The sequence below is a fragment of the Haemorhous mexicanus genome, chromosome 24, assembly GCF_027477595.1.
Source record: "Haemorhous mexicanus isolate bHaeMex1 chromosome 24, bHaeMex1.pri, whole genome shotgun sequence".
In the NCBI taxonomy this organism is placed as follows: domain Eukaryota; kingdom Metazoa; phylum Chordata; class Aves; order Passeriformes; family Fringillidae; genus Haemorhous; species Haemorhous mexicanus.
The window spans coordinates 817,246-832,999 of NC_082364.1; the positions used below are offsets into that span (position 1 = coordinate 817,246).

Here is a 15,754-nt window from a genome sequence, read left to right on the forward strand (position 1 = left end):
TCAGGAGTTCATCACTGCTTCCCTGGCCTTTGAATGAAACCACTTTTCTGAAAGCTTGCCTGGTTTCCTTGTACCTTAATTAAGCATCTTCTCTGTCCTCTACCACTCTGATGTTTAACACATCCTGGCAACCTGCCCCTCATATATTGCAGGAGATATAGCTGGCAACAGAGCTTATCGCTGGGTATTAATTACTTGAGCATAAATAACATTCCCTCTTCTCTCAGGTCCATGATCTACCCTTTCTGATGGAAATATATTCATACTAACAAGAGAGAGAAAACAATGGGGCAGTAAATTTAAGCCTAAAATGAGTGATGAGTTTTGCAATGAGTGAAAATTAAAGCCAGAATAATTAAAATGAAAAATAAGGTACATTTCTAAGAGGAATATTGATTAACCCCTGCCCAGAACCATCTGCCAAGGCAAAGGCTGGGTTTTTCCACTCTATCTTCAGATCAGTCTACGAAATTAACTCCAGTCAAAAGGAAAAGTCTTAATATGCATAAATATGGGAATTCATACAGGAGAAAGAAGCACCCAAGGCACACAGGGCAGCTTGGCCCTCCATGAGCACCAGCGGCACTGCCCAAGGACAGAACAGCTCAAAGGCTGGGGCTGGGAAAGCAGCTGATCAAATAAAACCTCCCAGGGTATTCCCAAAGCAGGGCTCCCTCCCAGGGTATTCCCAAAGCCTCCCACAAAACCCAGCTGAGCACAGAGCCTCTGCTGTGCTCCCCCTGCCTCTCCATTACCCCTCAGCTCTGCTCTTAGAGAGGTGCTGCCCACCCTCTCTGCACAGGGAAGAGAATAAAGCATAGGATCTGCAACTTTTGGCTGCTCTGAAGTTCTCATGGGTGACTGCAGGGCAGGAGCACACCCCGGCATCCAGCTCTTTCTGCTCTGCACTGCTGAGGGTGTTTGTGCTGTGCCATGTGGGCTCTGCCTCTGTGCTGCTGGGAAATGCTCTGGGGGTGCAGCTTTGCCTGCTGGGGACACACTGTGTGGAGAGAGGCACCTGGGCTCATGTTTAATAAGCCAGCCCTCAGGTGCTGTGTTAAAATGCAGCGTTCAGGTGGAAATGTTTGCATACACATCACTGGCAGCTTCTGAGAGCCCCTGTTATGCATAAGTGGCTCCTACATGAGTTGTGGATGGATTCTGTTGTGACTTTGCCTTATCAGTGATACATTCATAAAGCAGATGTTTTCCATGTTTTGAATATGTATTTTTAGCTTGTTTACTGGGTCCATTATAGAAATGGTTATTCATGGGTGAATAGCATGCTTACAGGTTATAAATGTTTCTTGTGGAGTATTAGTTAACATTTTTAAAAGTACACTGATGAGTGTAGAGTTTATATGGGGTATTTATGTGGGTGGATGTATCTGTGTGAGTTATTTCAACTCCCAAAAGAGCTGCAGCTTGTTATCTAAATGTTCATTACAGCAAAGAGTGGATCTTTCATGCTTTTATTCCCATGGTTTATTGTCCTGCACATGCTGGTGAACAGCAGGGAAACGGATCCAATTGTCAGAGAGGACAATTCTGGAGGAGGTGCTCTCCCTCACTTTCGGGAAAGTTCAGTACATTCACTAAATTAAAACTCTTTCAGGAAAAGGACAACCCTGGGGCCTGCCTGACAGGCTTTGGAAGGGGTCCCCGAACCCCCAGAGGTGGTGGCCAGGCTGCACAACTTGAAAATATGGTTTGAAAATACAGGAGGCATATAGGAGGACCCCCCCCCACCCCCAGCCCTGGGGGACCCTCTGCTCTGGATCTGCTCAGCTCCATGAGGAATGCAGGAGGGTGTTTCTCCATCCTCCAGAACCAGGGAAATTCCTGGGCTCAGCTCATGCAGACACAGTTTGCAACCTCACTTCAGGAAGTCACTGGGGCACATTTGCAGATTGCTAACACAGAACAAGCCTTGTCCTGCCCCCCATGCCCTGGGGTGGATTTGCACAGCCCATCCTTCAGAAGACAACCCAAACTCCTTACGGGAAGATGTATGAATTCCCAGACTCAACAGTCTTAGGAAGGAGCAGTTTTGTGGGATGAGATCTTGAGGGCATTGAGCTGACTAAAGAGCTTTTGGGATATTTGCAGGTGGCCATTTTCTCTCTGGGAGGCAAGAGCCAGGAAGGAGGAAGGTGCAGAGGGGGTCCAGTGCCATTTTCCAGGCTCTGTCTCTGGCCTCACAGGAGGGACCCATCAAACCTCTCTCATGTCCAGCTGAGCTGGACAAGGCACTCACTGGGCAGGGTTTCTGTAACATCCCTCCAAGGGTTCCAACTGCCTCTGACCTGCACAGACCCATTGCAGGTTTGCTTTCCATTTCCATCTCCTGCAGGAGGAGATCACTTCAGCTACAGAGGAAGAAAATCTGAAACCCACTTTGGATTTTTGACACGTCATTATCATGCAGAGGTTGGATGAGAAGGTCTCAGAAATTGAACAAGCCATTCTAAGGATCTCATTTTTCTCTCTGTTTTCTTCTCTCTGTTCCTCTGAGGCTCAGGATAGAAAAAGAAGAACCTGAGCAGAAAAACAAAAATGAGACTTCTGGAAAAGTTCTGCCCACTCTGAGGCTGCAAGATGCTTTCTAGAACTGACGAGCATTTCCAGTGGAGTTCCTTCCCTTGAAATGTGCTGTATAACTGAGAGGTAATTCCTGTACCCTGGAGGCCGAGCTGGCTGCTGGCTGCTAACATGGTTTAAGTACAACACAACCATGTTGTGATCATTTTTCCACCCCCTCAGAAAAACCCCCACAAATTTCTCTTTTCCCTACATTATAAGATTACATCTCTAAGTAAATGGTATCTCTGACCCCTGCAGATTGCATTCTCCTCCTTGTTTCCATGTCAATAAGACCACTGCTTTCTATTTCCAGTTTATCTTGTCTTTGTATTAAAATCAAGAGGCAAAACTATATTTCAGATCCTGAGTGTGCAGCTCAGTCCAGACAATGCACATTTATTTCCCAGATAAAGATACAGTCCTTTATCTATAGAAAATAACTCTTGCATATTATGTGTTCCTCATTTTATTTTATTAAAGTAGTAATTCTGCAGGTAGCCTGTTTTTTCCATCAAAGTTTTAGGAGCAAGGGGAGAGATTTTCCCCAACAAGGCCATTTTTTGTTTTTTCCTGTGTTGTTGAAATTTGTGGAAATCTTTTATCTCACAGATTGCTTTTCTTCATTCCTTTTCTGGATGAGAGAATCCTCTTTGGGAAATCTGGTTTTCTGTCTCTTTCTAAAGATCAAAATTGTTGGCTTCAGTTATGTCAGTGTGTTCCCATTAGCTGCAGGAACATCAGCACTTCAACCTTTATTTTAAATATGTGCTTTGCAGAAGAGCAGCGAATTTTACCCAGAGCCTCCAGAGCCTCTGAAATTCTGGAACATTTCAACCCCCACGGGACTACATCCTTTGTTTTAAATAATCAATTGGAACTGCAATTGGGACAATGAGGCCAGAAAAAAGCCTTCACTGGGGCAAAATCTAAACTTTCTCTGACCATGGGTAGCCTATGAAATGTGTCAGAGATTCTGTGAAAAGAGTACACAAAACACTTCGGCTGGAGAAGATAAAACATTGGATAAACATGTTAAAGGTCTGCAGGGAAAGGTGCCCTGCTCATATCAGATTTTGTAGGAAATAAACCCCATGACTGTAATCCTGGAAGCAAACACTAACATTGTAAAATTCATGAAGGCAAAACACTTCACTACATAGCAGGGAGGTTTTTACCTTTTCTTTTAATTTAGCTGGAACAATGTCTACAATACATTGACTCACAAGTTAAGTGAAGGTACGAAATCACATTCTTCATACTGAGATGGGACATTCTGGACTGATCAAACCCCCTGGCAAGAGGGGCAGAGTTCTGCACGCCCAGTGAACACCTTTTGAAACAACCAGCAGTGGGAATTTTACTTCTGACAGCGATGAGAAGAGTGGGCCTTGTCTATGGAGATCAAGGTGCTTTGCAGAGGAGGGCAAAGCTCAGAGCCTCAGGAAATTGAGGGGACCTGAGGCATGGTGCAGTGCAGTGACTCCCAGGATGAGCAGCAGGACAGGAATCCCAGCTCTGGCTCCCAGGAGGTTCCTGGCTGGCCAGTCCAGTGTCCCAGCAGGGTGTGGGGGCTGTGCTCCAGCAGCTCCAGGGTTATACAGACACCTCTTCCTTCCCCTCTCCCGCCGTCCCGTTGGCTCCGCTCAGTCCTGCCGGCTCCCTGCCTTCCTCCTCCTCCTCCTCCTCCTCCTCCTCCTCCTCCTCCTCGTTCTCCCTGGCTGTCCCTGTGTCCCGGCCCAGGCTGGGCAGGGGCCCGAGGAGCTGCCCTTCCCGGCGGGACTGGGCCAACTCCTTGGCACAGCACACAGGTGTGTGGGTCTCATAGGTGCTGTGGAAGCTGTTATAGTCCACCTCGTAAAAATCCTTCTCCAGGGTGAGCACGGGGGTGAAGCGGTGTCCCCACAGCACCTCGGTGTCCATGTAGGAGCTGCGAGCCTGGCAAGTCATCCCTGGGTGGAAAGAGAGGGATGTTAGAGGCAAAGCTTCCTTAAGTGCTCACCCAACCACGCCTGGCACTTAAAAGCACTTCTGTGTCGTTTCCATACCTGATTGCTCTGGGACACAGGAAGTCTTGGCTTAATAAGCCTCACAAAGCCTCTATGGTGAACAAGCTGAGCACCCAGAGGGAAAGGGATGCATTCGCCTCAGCATCTTCCACCTCCTGAACCTTGTGCTTAGGTGCGTGCAGGCTCTAAGCAGCTTCTCTCTGCCTCCCCCTGCTCTCTGAGCTGCTGTTTCTGTGCCTGACACAAACAGCTCCCAGTGGATCAACCCCCAGCTGGAAAAACCCCCAGCCCTGCAAGTGCTGCCCCAGCCCCGACCCACACAGCCCAGAGCACAGGGAGCCACTGCCCTGCCCTCCCCTGGGCTGGCACCATCCCTTCTTCTCTGCAGCAGTGCCACAATTCCTGTGCAGCAATGCCACAATTCCCTGCATTAGTGCCACAATTCCCCTGCTGCATTAGTCCCACAATTCCCCTGCAGCAGTGCCATAACTCCCCTGCACACAGCTGCACACACCTGGATGCTCAGCCCAAAGGTGAGGGGTTCCCAGCCCAGCTGGCTTTTGAATCCCCAGGAGGGTTCAAGCCCTTGTGCTGCTGGTTTGAATAAACAGTGGCTCATAGGAACTGGTACTTGTCAAGCTGCTCCTCAGCCCCAAGGATCAAAGCTTATTTACTGTGTAAAAGTTTAAAGAGAAGCTTTGCAGAGCAGGGATAAACACACCTGTGAGCAAATCCTCTTGGAATCACCCCCAGTGTCAAGGCTGTCTTCTCTTCCAAACATTTTTCTTCTCTTTTTCCTAATTATGTTTTGATTTTGGAATTAATTTCCAGTGAAAAGCTAACCTTGCAAAGTCCTCCCACTGTTCTCTCATAGAGGGTGAGGGATTGACCTGACTGGAATAGATTCAAAACATGCACTTGATCCAGTTTCTGGCCAATACTTGCAAGTCTAATTCCTGCAGCCCAGAGCACCAGGACAGAAATCTAAAGTAATGCATAGGGAGAAAAAAATCTCAGTGTCAGATGCTTCAGAGAAGAGCATATCACATATCCTTACTCTGTGATCTCATAAGTGACTGAAATCTCAGAGCAATCAGAAAACTCCTTTCCTTAAGAAAAACCCCCACCTTTGTGAAAAGAGGAATATTTTGTTCTTATAATTGCTACAGACCATTAAAAGACACCCACACAGGCAAGTTCTCTGCAAAGCTGAAAGCCTCTTAGTGCTTTCCATGGTTTAAAGCCACCAGGCCAGGAGTATTTTGTTCCTTGAAGGGGGAAGAGACAGTGACACACACAATGCTGAGACATCTGCAGTTCTGCAGCACAGGCTGCAAACCCAATCTTTCCCCTCTAGAAGATCTGCAGGAGTGTTTGCTTCTGGGCAGGAACAACAAGTACAGTGTTAGTCACAGTGTTCCAGTGTGCCTGCTTCCTGGGCTGGAAGGAACTGGGAAGTGCAGAGGCTGCCATGAGAAACACAGCCAGGGAATGAAAATCACCCCAAGTGCTGCTGCCTCAAGGAGAAGCTCTGCGGAAGTTCAGTGTCTTTTCAGGAAACTCAGCTTTTGCTTTAGAGCTAAAGGAGCAGGGAGAGGCCCCTCCTGCCTTTGGTGGCTCTGCAAAGTGCAGCATCACCAGCCCTGTGGGGAGGAGGGTCAACCCTCCTGCCCTGGCCAGCTCCTCACTCCCTGGAAGCCCCAGCAGTGCTGGTCCCCCAGTCCTGGTACAGGTTTTGCCAGAGGAGCTGTGTTACAGGCACTGACCCCACCCTGACCTCCCTGGGCAAGGGCTTTTATTCCTGTTGTCTGGGGGGTCAGGGCTGCAGGGCTTCCCACTGCTACCGCATGCCAGGAGGTTGGAAACCAGCAGCTGGCTAAAATAAACCAGTCCTTTTCCATTTGCACAGAGCTGGTTTGGCACCAGAAATCCCAAAGGCCTGCAAGTGCCTCCTCCAGAGCCAGCAAGGAGAGCAGGAGAGGAGACCCTGCAGGCTCCAGGATCAGTCCTGTGGATGAACCAGCTGGTTCTTACCCTGCTTTTCCAAGTGCTGCATCAAGGTACCATCAAGGAGTCTCCAGGGCAAGGATCCTTGTGAAATGTGGGGGCCTGGGGCTCTCTGAGGGAACTCCTGCCTTATAATCCAGGCTTGAAATAGCTCCTTCCCTGGGGGAACACCTGAGTGAACCTGAGCTCCTGGGACACCATCCCAGTCCAGCTCTAAGTATTCAATTAGGGCAGGAACAATGGAAAGCTTTCAGCAAGCAAACACTGCTGCTGCCAGCTTCCTGCAGGAGCTGCTTTCTGTAACCCCAGGGGGACACTGAGCCAGCACAATAAGACAACTTGTAATTGCTCCATAATCCCATTCAAATATTCCTTTTTAGCACATGTGCAGTGGTGTTTAATTGCGTGGGGACACACTGCTTGGCAACTCCCACATCACCCAGTAAACAACACCATTGTCTTTGCTTCAAATTCCATTAAGTGCCTGCTTTGCAGGCTGCCCTGTGCTCTCCAGCCTGGTTAATTAATGCATCTGTAATGTCCCTAGCTAATTATTGCCTCTGTGACTGCGAAAAGATGACAGAAGAGGTGTGGAAACAATAAACCTTGTTTTTATTAAGAGCACATGGATGCAGCCACTTGCCACTGGAACGCAACGTGCACCCTCCATGCTTGGAATATCCCAGTGCCCCCCTGCAGAGGGGCACAGCAACCCCCAGATTCAGACCTCTGTGTATCCCTGAAAAAATCACCTGTTTCATTGTGTATCCCTGAAAAAATCACCTTACTGCAGAATTCTGGTTTATCTCAGGCTGTGGGATGTCTTGGGTATAGGCAATCATTTGCCACATGCTCCTATCCACCAAGCAGAATCAGAATTCAGAATATCCTGAATTGGAAGGAAGCCACAAAGATCACCAAGTGCAACCCCTGGCTGCAAACAGACCCAGATCTGGGTACCACACCAACTGTGACATTACTGCTCTTGTATCACTCATGCAGCCCTGAAGCACAGACACTTTGGGGAGCACAAGAACTGAGGAGAGATTCCAGACTCTCTGAATTTCTTGCAGAATTAACCATAGCATGTATGGCCCCAGTAAAGGCTGTTCATCCCTTCCTTAAAGAATATATAACTACACATTTTGGGTTTGAATTGTGCAGATATAGAGAAGTGGTATTTGGGGGTTTCATTTAAATAAACTTCATTCCAAAAGAGTCCCAGAATGGCTTGGGTTGGAAGGGACATGAAACATTAACACCTTCCACTGCCCAGGCTACTCCAAGCCCCATCCAGCCTGGCCTTGGGCACTGCCAGGGATCCAGGGGCAGCCACAGCTGCTCTGGGCACCCTGTGCCAGGGCCTGCTCCCCCTCACAGGGAGGAATTCCTAATTCCCAAGATCCCATCCATCCCTGCCCTCTGGCAGTGGAAGCCATTCCCTGTGTCCTGTCCCTCCATCCCTTGTCCCCAGTCCCTCTCCAGCTCTCCTGGAGCCCCTTTAGGCCCTGGAAGAGGCTCTGAGCTCTCCCTGTAGCCTTCTCCTCTGAACAATCCCAATTGTCTCAGCCTTGCCTCATAGGAGAGCTGCACCATCCCATCATCTTCATGCCCCTATATCCTCATTTTCCTTCTTTTAGTCCAAGTAGATGTACTTTGAATTCATTGACATAGTTTTCAACTCTGTCATATTTTCTGGGTTGTAAGACCATTAGAAGTTTCATTTTCTCCTAAACAATCTGGTTTAAAATGAAAAAGTATGTTTAATATAAATGTGTGCAATCTGTTGAAGGAAACATGAGAAATCTTCAGATGTCCACTTTTAGTTGCAGCTTTCTCGTCTCTTACTGCAGCAGCTCAACTTCTTGCTGCAAACAAAACTCAATTTTAATGGAAACCAGAGATAAAATTTGTTTGAAGTTAGAAGAAGATGCACCAAATTTTCAGCAAAGCTAGAACCAGTTCCAGTGTTTAGAGGTGCTGGACACCAGGGCACTGTGTCCTGGTTTCAAGTTGTGCAATAAGCATTGCACAGAGATTTAATGATAATTTCACTACGGCAGAATCTTAAGAAGTGGATTTTTTGTCTGTGGATTGGAGGCACAGATCAATAACTGAGCTGTGCCTGTTCCTGCTCAAGGCAGCCAGGGATGCTCCTGAACAGCCCCGTTTTCCTTCCCAGCAGAGGAAGCATCCCGAGCAGACTGTGATGTGTATTAGAGCCGGTGTCTCATCACATCTGAGAGCAGAGCAAACGATGGCTGTAAAACAAGTGCCAGGAACTCTGCAAAAAAGCCTCTTTGCTGTCACCACAGTCGTTCTCAAAGAGCTGGAATGTCTGAGCTGCTGCCAAGGAGCGGGAGGAGCTGGCTCGGCAGGGCTGATCCCACTGCTCTGCCCGGGAGCACAGTCTGGGCTGGGAGGGCACAGTGCTCCTGGTGCCCGGGTAAACCAGACGTCAGCACCCCAATCTGCAGCTGCAGCTGCTTGGGGGACACCAAAGGCTCTCTCCAGCTCTTGGAGATGCTGATTTTTGGCAAACATCCCATGCCAGGTGACCTCGGTTAATGGGAGAACACAGGGCACACAGAGGGTGCTCTGCCAAGCCCAGATCTCCCCAAGCTTCCATGGGATCCCATCCCCAGCAGAACCTTCCAGTGCTGCTCTGTGGCCTGAAGCTCCTCAGTGGGCAGAGACAGCCCAGCCCCTGGGGCTGTCAAGACAACATTTTTCATCAGGCTAAAATTAACTGTGCTCATTGAAATGCCAGGGAGCTCAGTGATTATCTGCTGGGAAATGTCATGTGCCTGCCTGGGCTGGGCCAGATCTGCTCAGCCCCCTGGGACACGGACCCTGCTGGCAGTGCTCTCCCTCCTCTGCTCCCCTTTGCTCATTCTGCTGTGCCCAGGATGATGATGTTTCTCCTTCTCCTGAATGCTCTGATGCTGTGGAACACCCACTGCTCAGGAGCTGATGGCCTTGGAGGTGCAGTGCCAGTGATGGAAGTTTATGGGTGGCAAGGAAAAGGTGTAAAAAATTTAAGTTCTATTGCTGTGATTAAGCAATATGTATCTTTCAATTTGCATTAGCATATGGTAAGTTATAAAAGTTATTAGTCCGTGTTAATTAGACCAACGAACACTGTAACATCCAAAAAGTCAATATTCTTCCAGCTTGAAAAGGAATATTAGAAGGTAGGAGCATGGTACTCCAATTACTTGTGCTTGTCTCCTTTAGAGGACACGGCTGGGCTTGATTCACTTTGATATTTATGCCAGAGGAGAATAATAGGATTTTAATTTATCTGAATGCTCTCCAGGCATGCAAAAGCTCCTAGGCACTGGGAAAAAATATAATAAAAGGACTTTATGATGTAAAGACCTTGGATTCAATTGCCATGTCTCCAGCAGGCCCAGCCCCAGCCAAGCTCTCACCAGGTAACTTCTTTAGGGTTTACAGGGACTGCAGAGGCACCTCAGACACCACTGCCAGCCTCTGCCTCCAGAGGACAGTCCAGCTCATGAACACAATGACCTGAGACATCTCTTCCTATCATTTTTTAGGCAGTGTCTGTAACACTTCTGCAAGATCCTCCTTGCAGAAAACTTATTTATATGCAAAATGCAAAGCAACACAAGACAACCCAAACCAGATGATGAATGCCCAGAAACTCCATTCAGTAATTTCACCCTTCCTTGGTGATCCCATGAAAATCATGATTAATTTCAGCATATTTTTTGTGGTGACTACTCCATTTGCCCCTACATTTACAGCCAGGAAACTGTACTCTGTCCTCTGCAAAGGTGGATAAATTGAGGTGTGAAAACTCTGCTGTTTGCCTACACTCCCACAGGGACAGGATGGGTTAATTACTTCTAATCATTAAATCCCTTTTTATCACACTGACTCTAAGCCAGAAAAATATATACCTGTACTTACATAAGAGTTCATTAAAACTTCATTTAGTGACTGGACTAATCAGGCATCTGGAGTGTTTCTTGTGCCTTATTTAATTGTGCTGAGAAAAAGGCAATGAAAACCAGGGAGGACCAGGAGTGGAGTAACAAGCTCTGCTGCCTCTGTGCCCAGGGAGCAGTAGTGCTGGATGCTGTGCCCAGGGAACAAGGGCAGCAGGAAGCCACGGAAAAAGCAGGATTTGGATCCAGGATTTGGATAACTGTTGGCAAATAGCAGAGGAAGGGTAAAGCTGGAAGAGAAGAGAGTCCCTTCAAATTACCTGCCAGGAAGTCTTGTAGGATATGCAGAGTGTGTCAGCACATGCAGTGATGGCTTACAGAGAAAAACAGTATTTTAAAAAATTGGACTTGCTAATGTTCCCTAACTGGATCAGTCAAATCCTTCATCACAGCCCAGCTGACTGCACCACGTGGGAGGGGGGCCTGGACCTCCCCTGCTCTCCCCGGTCCCAGCAGATTTTAAACACTCTGTTCAGTTTGGGATCAGCAGGGGAAGGGCAGGAGCTTTGGCCAGCAGCAGCAGGAGCTGTCTTCCATCAGGGTGACCCTGAGATTTTGGGGAGCAGAGAGGCAGGGAAAGTAAAAATGTATTCACTGTGCAAACAGATTTTCCACCTTTGCTTTGTTCCCTTCTATTGCAAGTCAGATTTGGGGCAGCTGATGTTGACAAGAGTCCCTTTCTGATAAGGCAAAGATAAAGAATTCCCTGAAGGAATGCCTGTGCCGAGCTCACCAGGAGCACTGGGGATGACGCTGCTGCCCCCAGATGCCCATGGAGCCCCTGGGAGTCAGAACACTTGTCAGCAATATTGATTTTGTCTGCATAGTGCTCGTTTCACCCAGCAGCGACCACAACAGATCTGCCCAGGAATTCACTTCTCCCTTTAGCCTTTTCCCTCGTCTCGTGGAACCCCAGTGCCTCCTCATCCATCCCAAACATGGATGGGAAGAGCCTGGGGCTGTGCCAGGCTCTGAGGGTCACTGAGTGCAGCAGCCCCAGGTGCCCCACAGCTCTCACTGCAATAACACCAGCTTTTTTATCTTTTTCAGCCAAATAAACCCACTGCATTTTAGGCTGGCTGGTGAGCTGCTGTTCTTCAGTGTGCTGTTACTCAGGCCTTTGAAAAGCCAAGGCAACTTGAACACAAAATCTTTGTTTTAAGTCACAGTGTTTCACTTTGTAAAAAACCTAATGACTTGAAGGGTGTGAACTCCTCAGAATTTACTCTACACTTTTCATTTGAAGCTATTTACCATCTTTGCTTTGCACTGGGTCAGAATTAAACTTAAATGTCAGTAAATAGAGCTGCTTGTTTGAGAGGAGACAATACATTACATTTGTAATACGTGTGCACCTGGTTAAATCTACTGAAAATAGCTATATAATCACTGTGCCAAATTATCAGTGAATACTATCCTCACTTTTAGTCATGCTTCCATTTCTGTGGTCATTGATATGTTGCCAATCACCTTTCTGACCTGCTTTCCAAGCACCCTATGGAAAACAGCTGTATATTCTGACCAGTGGTACCTCTGAACTCTGGGGGGTGGAGTCCTCATTTTCCGTAGGGGTTGCTAAGGGAACTGATGCTCTGTTGTATTTTACACTGCCCTGAACCCGACCAGGCTGTGACAGCACCAGGATTTCACAGAAGTCCTGCTGGGAGTAAATATCACACCACTCCTGAGAGCAGGGGCTTGAGCAGTGCCATGGGCTGGGAAGTACCTTAGGAATTTGCTTGGAGCAGATCTTAAGGTGTGGAGGGAGGGATTAATAACCCCAAACTGCTTTATCAATATTCCCAAGTGTGAGGATGAAGCAGAAAAGCACAAACACTGTCTCTGCAAAGTACTTTCTTGTCACAAAATACCCCACTCCCCTGGCTGCCACACGTCCCTCAGGACGCATCCCAGCCTCCAAACTGGATCCTGGAATCATCCAAGGTCCACTCAGCTCCAAGTTTGTGCAAAATGCCTCCTTCAGCTCCAGGGTGGGACTTCCCAGGCTGCCTTGTGAGTCCAGGATAACTCATTTCCACAGATGTATGTTCCTTAATATCCTTACAGCCTGGCCTGTGCAATCCCTCTGGGACAGGAGCCCATTAGTAAGGCAATATTATTCCTCTGCCATGCTTTTAATTCCGAGGTTGTTATTGATAATGACTTCCTCTTACACATCCCCAGCCGAGGCTGAGCCTTCCTGCGAGGAAGGCAGAGCAGCAGGGGTTCAAAGCATTCATAGTGTCACTGTGTGACGAGGAAAGAGGCTTTGGACAAACAGGAAGCTGCATTCCATGCTCAGATTAGGAGGCTCCAGCCTCTAACAAATGTTTAGGCTGCAGAATAAGTCACTGTTACAAATCCTTGCCTTTGATAGTCTTTTCCACCCACCCCTTCCTTTGCCATGTCTCTAAAATGCTCTGCTGGGGAAGAGCATTGCCCTGGACATGCCAGGTGAATTCCACTTCCACAGCACATATTACAGACCCGGTGGAATGTAATTTATCCATCACCTCCCATCAGCTCTGTTTGGGGAAGTCAGCCACTGCTGATCACCTAAAAGGAGACTCTGGGACATTGAATTATGTCTCTGGACAGCTGCCTTTGGGAGCAAAGGTTTGGGAGGCAGGAATTTGAGACATTTTTCCTCCTCTGGCTATTGTAAGTAATGAGCAAATCTCCAGGAGGGGATAACAGTAACAGTCAGCAAGGAGCAGAATCTGTGAGACAGGGCGCTGACACCACTGAGTACTTGTAACAAGCTGAAAACCCCTGCTAATGACTAAGAGAGAACCTCACTGAGATGGAAAACAAACTCCAGCCACTACCCACGGGAAATCTCTGGGTTGATTACTAAAATCCTGAAACACCAAAGGGGAAAACTGCTTATAAAAGTTTTTTTTTTTGCATCTCTGACTTTGTTTGTCTATCTTTAGCCAGCAGTTCTCTCCTCAGAGCTGCCTGCAGTCCTTTACCCCTGCAGACCTGGATTCCATCAAGGCATTCTGGCCACCCCAGGCTGGAAAAGGCACCAGAGCATCTCAGGGGCTTGGATACACTCCCTGTGCCTCAAGTGCAGCAGGAAGAGCTGCCAGCTCTTTCCCAAACCCGGAGCAGAGGGATTCGTGTGAGTGGAAATGACCCATGGAAATGACTGCCAGGTGCAGCCAGAGCTCCTGTGGGAGATACCTGTGGGAAGGAGCCTCTGTGGCCATCCCTCCCTCAGCTGTGGAAACTTTCCATGCCGTGGAAAGCTGAGGGATATCCCTTTTCCAGAGTCACTATACACAGACACAGAGTTCTTTCCTCGCCTGTCACAAACACAGCCCGAGGAGAAACTGGGAATGGGCTGAGGATATCTCCTAATCTCCCATTACCCAGCTTTGTCTGAGCTGTTAAGCAGCTGCAGGGCTGCAAGAGTCACAAAAGCAGTTTCTGTATTTTTCCTCTTTGAGCTCCTTCTGGGAATGAATGTCCTGCACCACGTGCAAGTCATTCAGCCTCAGCACGTGCTGCTTTATGGGATACAGTGAGACTTGGGCACTTCATAGTCCCCATTAAAATCAACATTACAGCAGTACCTAAAATAGCACAGTTACAGCCTATCTTTAATACGGGGAAGAAATGGGAGAAGATTTGCACCATGAATTTTGATCACAGGAAACAGGACCACCACAGACTTCAAGAATTCCTTTAATCCATTGCTTTTTTCTCCCCTGGATCAGTTCTAAGTGATTATGAGCAGCTCCAGAACTAACCCCTTCACCTCAATCCCAGACTTATAAAAGAGGGTGAAACACTACAAAAAAGAGGGTGAAACCCTACAGCACGAGCTAAAGGCCTGACTTTTCACTGCTGCTTATCTCAGATGCCCCACCTGAGTCAGGCACTACCTAAGAACAAACCTCACTGTGTTCCCAGGCCAGGTAACATGGACAGTGAAATCCTAATGCCAAACCGCCCACAATGCTTTGTGCCCTGTCCTCCTCACAACAGTGACTGATTGCTGACAGGCCCTTACCTGTGGCTTCCACCATTCCTTCCAGGATGACCACAATCTCAAACTCCTCCTTCTCCAGCTGGGTGCGGGACATCTCCCAGAAGGGGCTTTTCTCATTGATCTCATGTGAGATGATGAGAGGGGACACCAGGAACAACCTGTCGTCTCCGGTGTCAAATCCCACGTTGATGTCTGTTTGATTCAGGGGAATAAACTCTCCTTCTTTGGTCTGTTTGGACTTAATCAGTTTGGCTCGAATGGAAGCCTCGACAATGTGGGAATTGCGGAGGTCCCCGACCCGGAACATGAGGCAGAGCTTCTCGTCCCTCATGGAAATGACGGCGTTGTTGGAGAACATGAGGGTCTCCGCCCTCTTCTTTGGTTGGCTGATCTTGACGAACATGCATCCCACCATGAAGGCGTTGACGATGGAGCCCAGGATGGCCTGGACCAGGAGCAGCACGATGCCCTCGGGACACTTCTCCGTGATGACCCTGTGGCCGTACCCGATGGTCGTCTCGGTCTCGATGGAAAACAGGAAGGCCGATACAAATCCGCTGAGGTTTTCCACGCAGGGAATCCAGTTCTCGTCCTCCAGGTGGTCCAGGTCTCCCCGGATGTAGGCGATGAGCCACCAGATGAACCCAAAGAACAGCCAGGTGATGGTGTAGACCATGGTGAACACCAGCAGGTTGAAGCGCCACTTGAGGTCCACCAGGGTGGTGAAGAGGTCGCTGAGGTACCGGTAGGTCTCCTGGACGTTCCCATGGTGCACGTTGCACTTTCCGCTCTTCTCCATGTACCGCTGCCGGGGCTTCTTGCCCTCGGCCGAAATGAGCCGGGTCCTGTCCGTGGCGATGGGGACGTCATCCCGAGCCTGCTTGGGGATTTTCTTGGGCTCCCGGGATGTGACCCCAATGTCCATGTCCTGGTTCATGAAGATCCGGGAATCTCCAGCCATGGCTGGGCTGCACAACAAGGAAAGATAGTTTCAGGCAGAAGGCAAAGAGAAAAAAGGCATTTTGATTCACTGTTAGGACCATCAGGACATTCATTTTGGAGGGTTTACACTTCTCCCACAACAGCCACTTGTTAAACATAGCCCTGCAGTGACCCAGAATTAAAGACTGATTTATCACACACAGGCCCTTCAAACATCAGCAGCTACTGGGGTGATGGGC

The 15,754-nt window shown here is 48.4% G+C and overlaps 1 protein-coding gene across 1 annotated transcript; it reads right to left on the reverse strand.

Moving 5' to 3' along the window:
* Positions 1-3,740: 3,740 nt before the first annotated feature.
* KCNJ5 (potassium inwardly rectifying channel subfamily J member 5) lies at positions 3,741-15,546 on the reverse strand. The gene is made up of 2 exons (XM_059867276.1): positions 14,595-15,546; positions 3,741-4,532 (listed from the first exon to the last, which is right to left on the reverse strand). Exons 1-2 carry the CDS (start codon positions 15,532-15,534, stop codon positions 4,177-4,179), a joined length of 1,296 nt encoding a protein of 431 aa, XP_059723259.1. The 5' UTR covers positions 15,535-15,546; the 3' UTR covers positions 3,741-4,176.
* Positions 15,547-15,754: the final 208 nt, after the last annotated feature.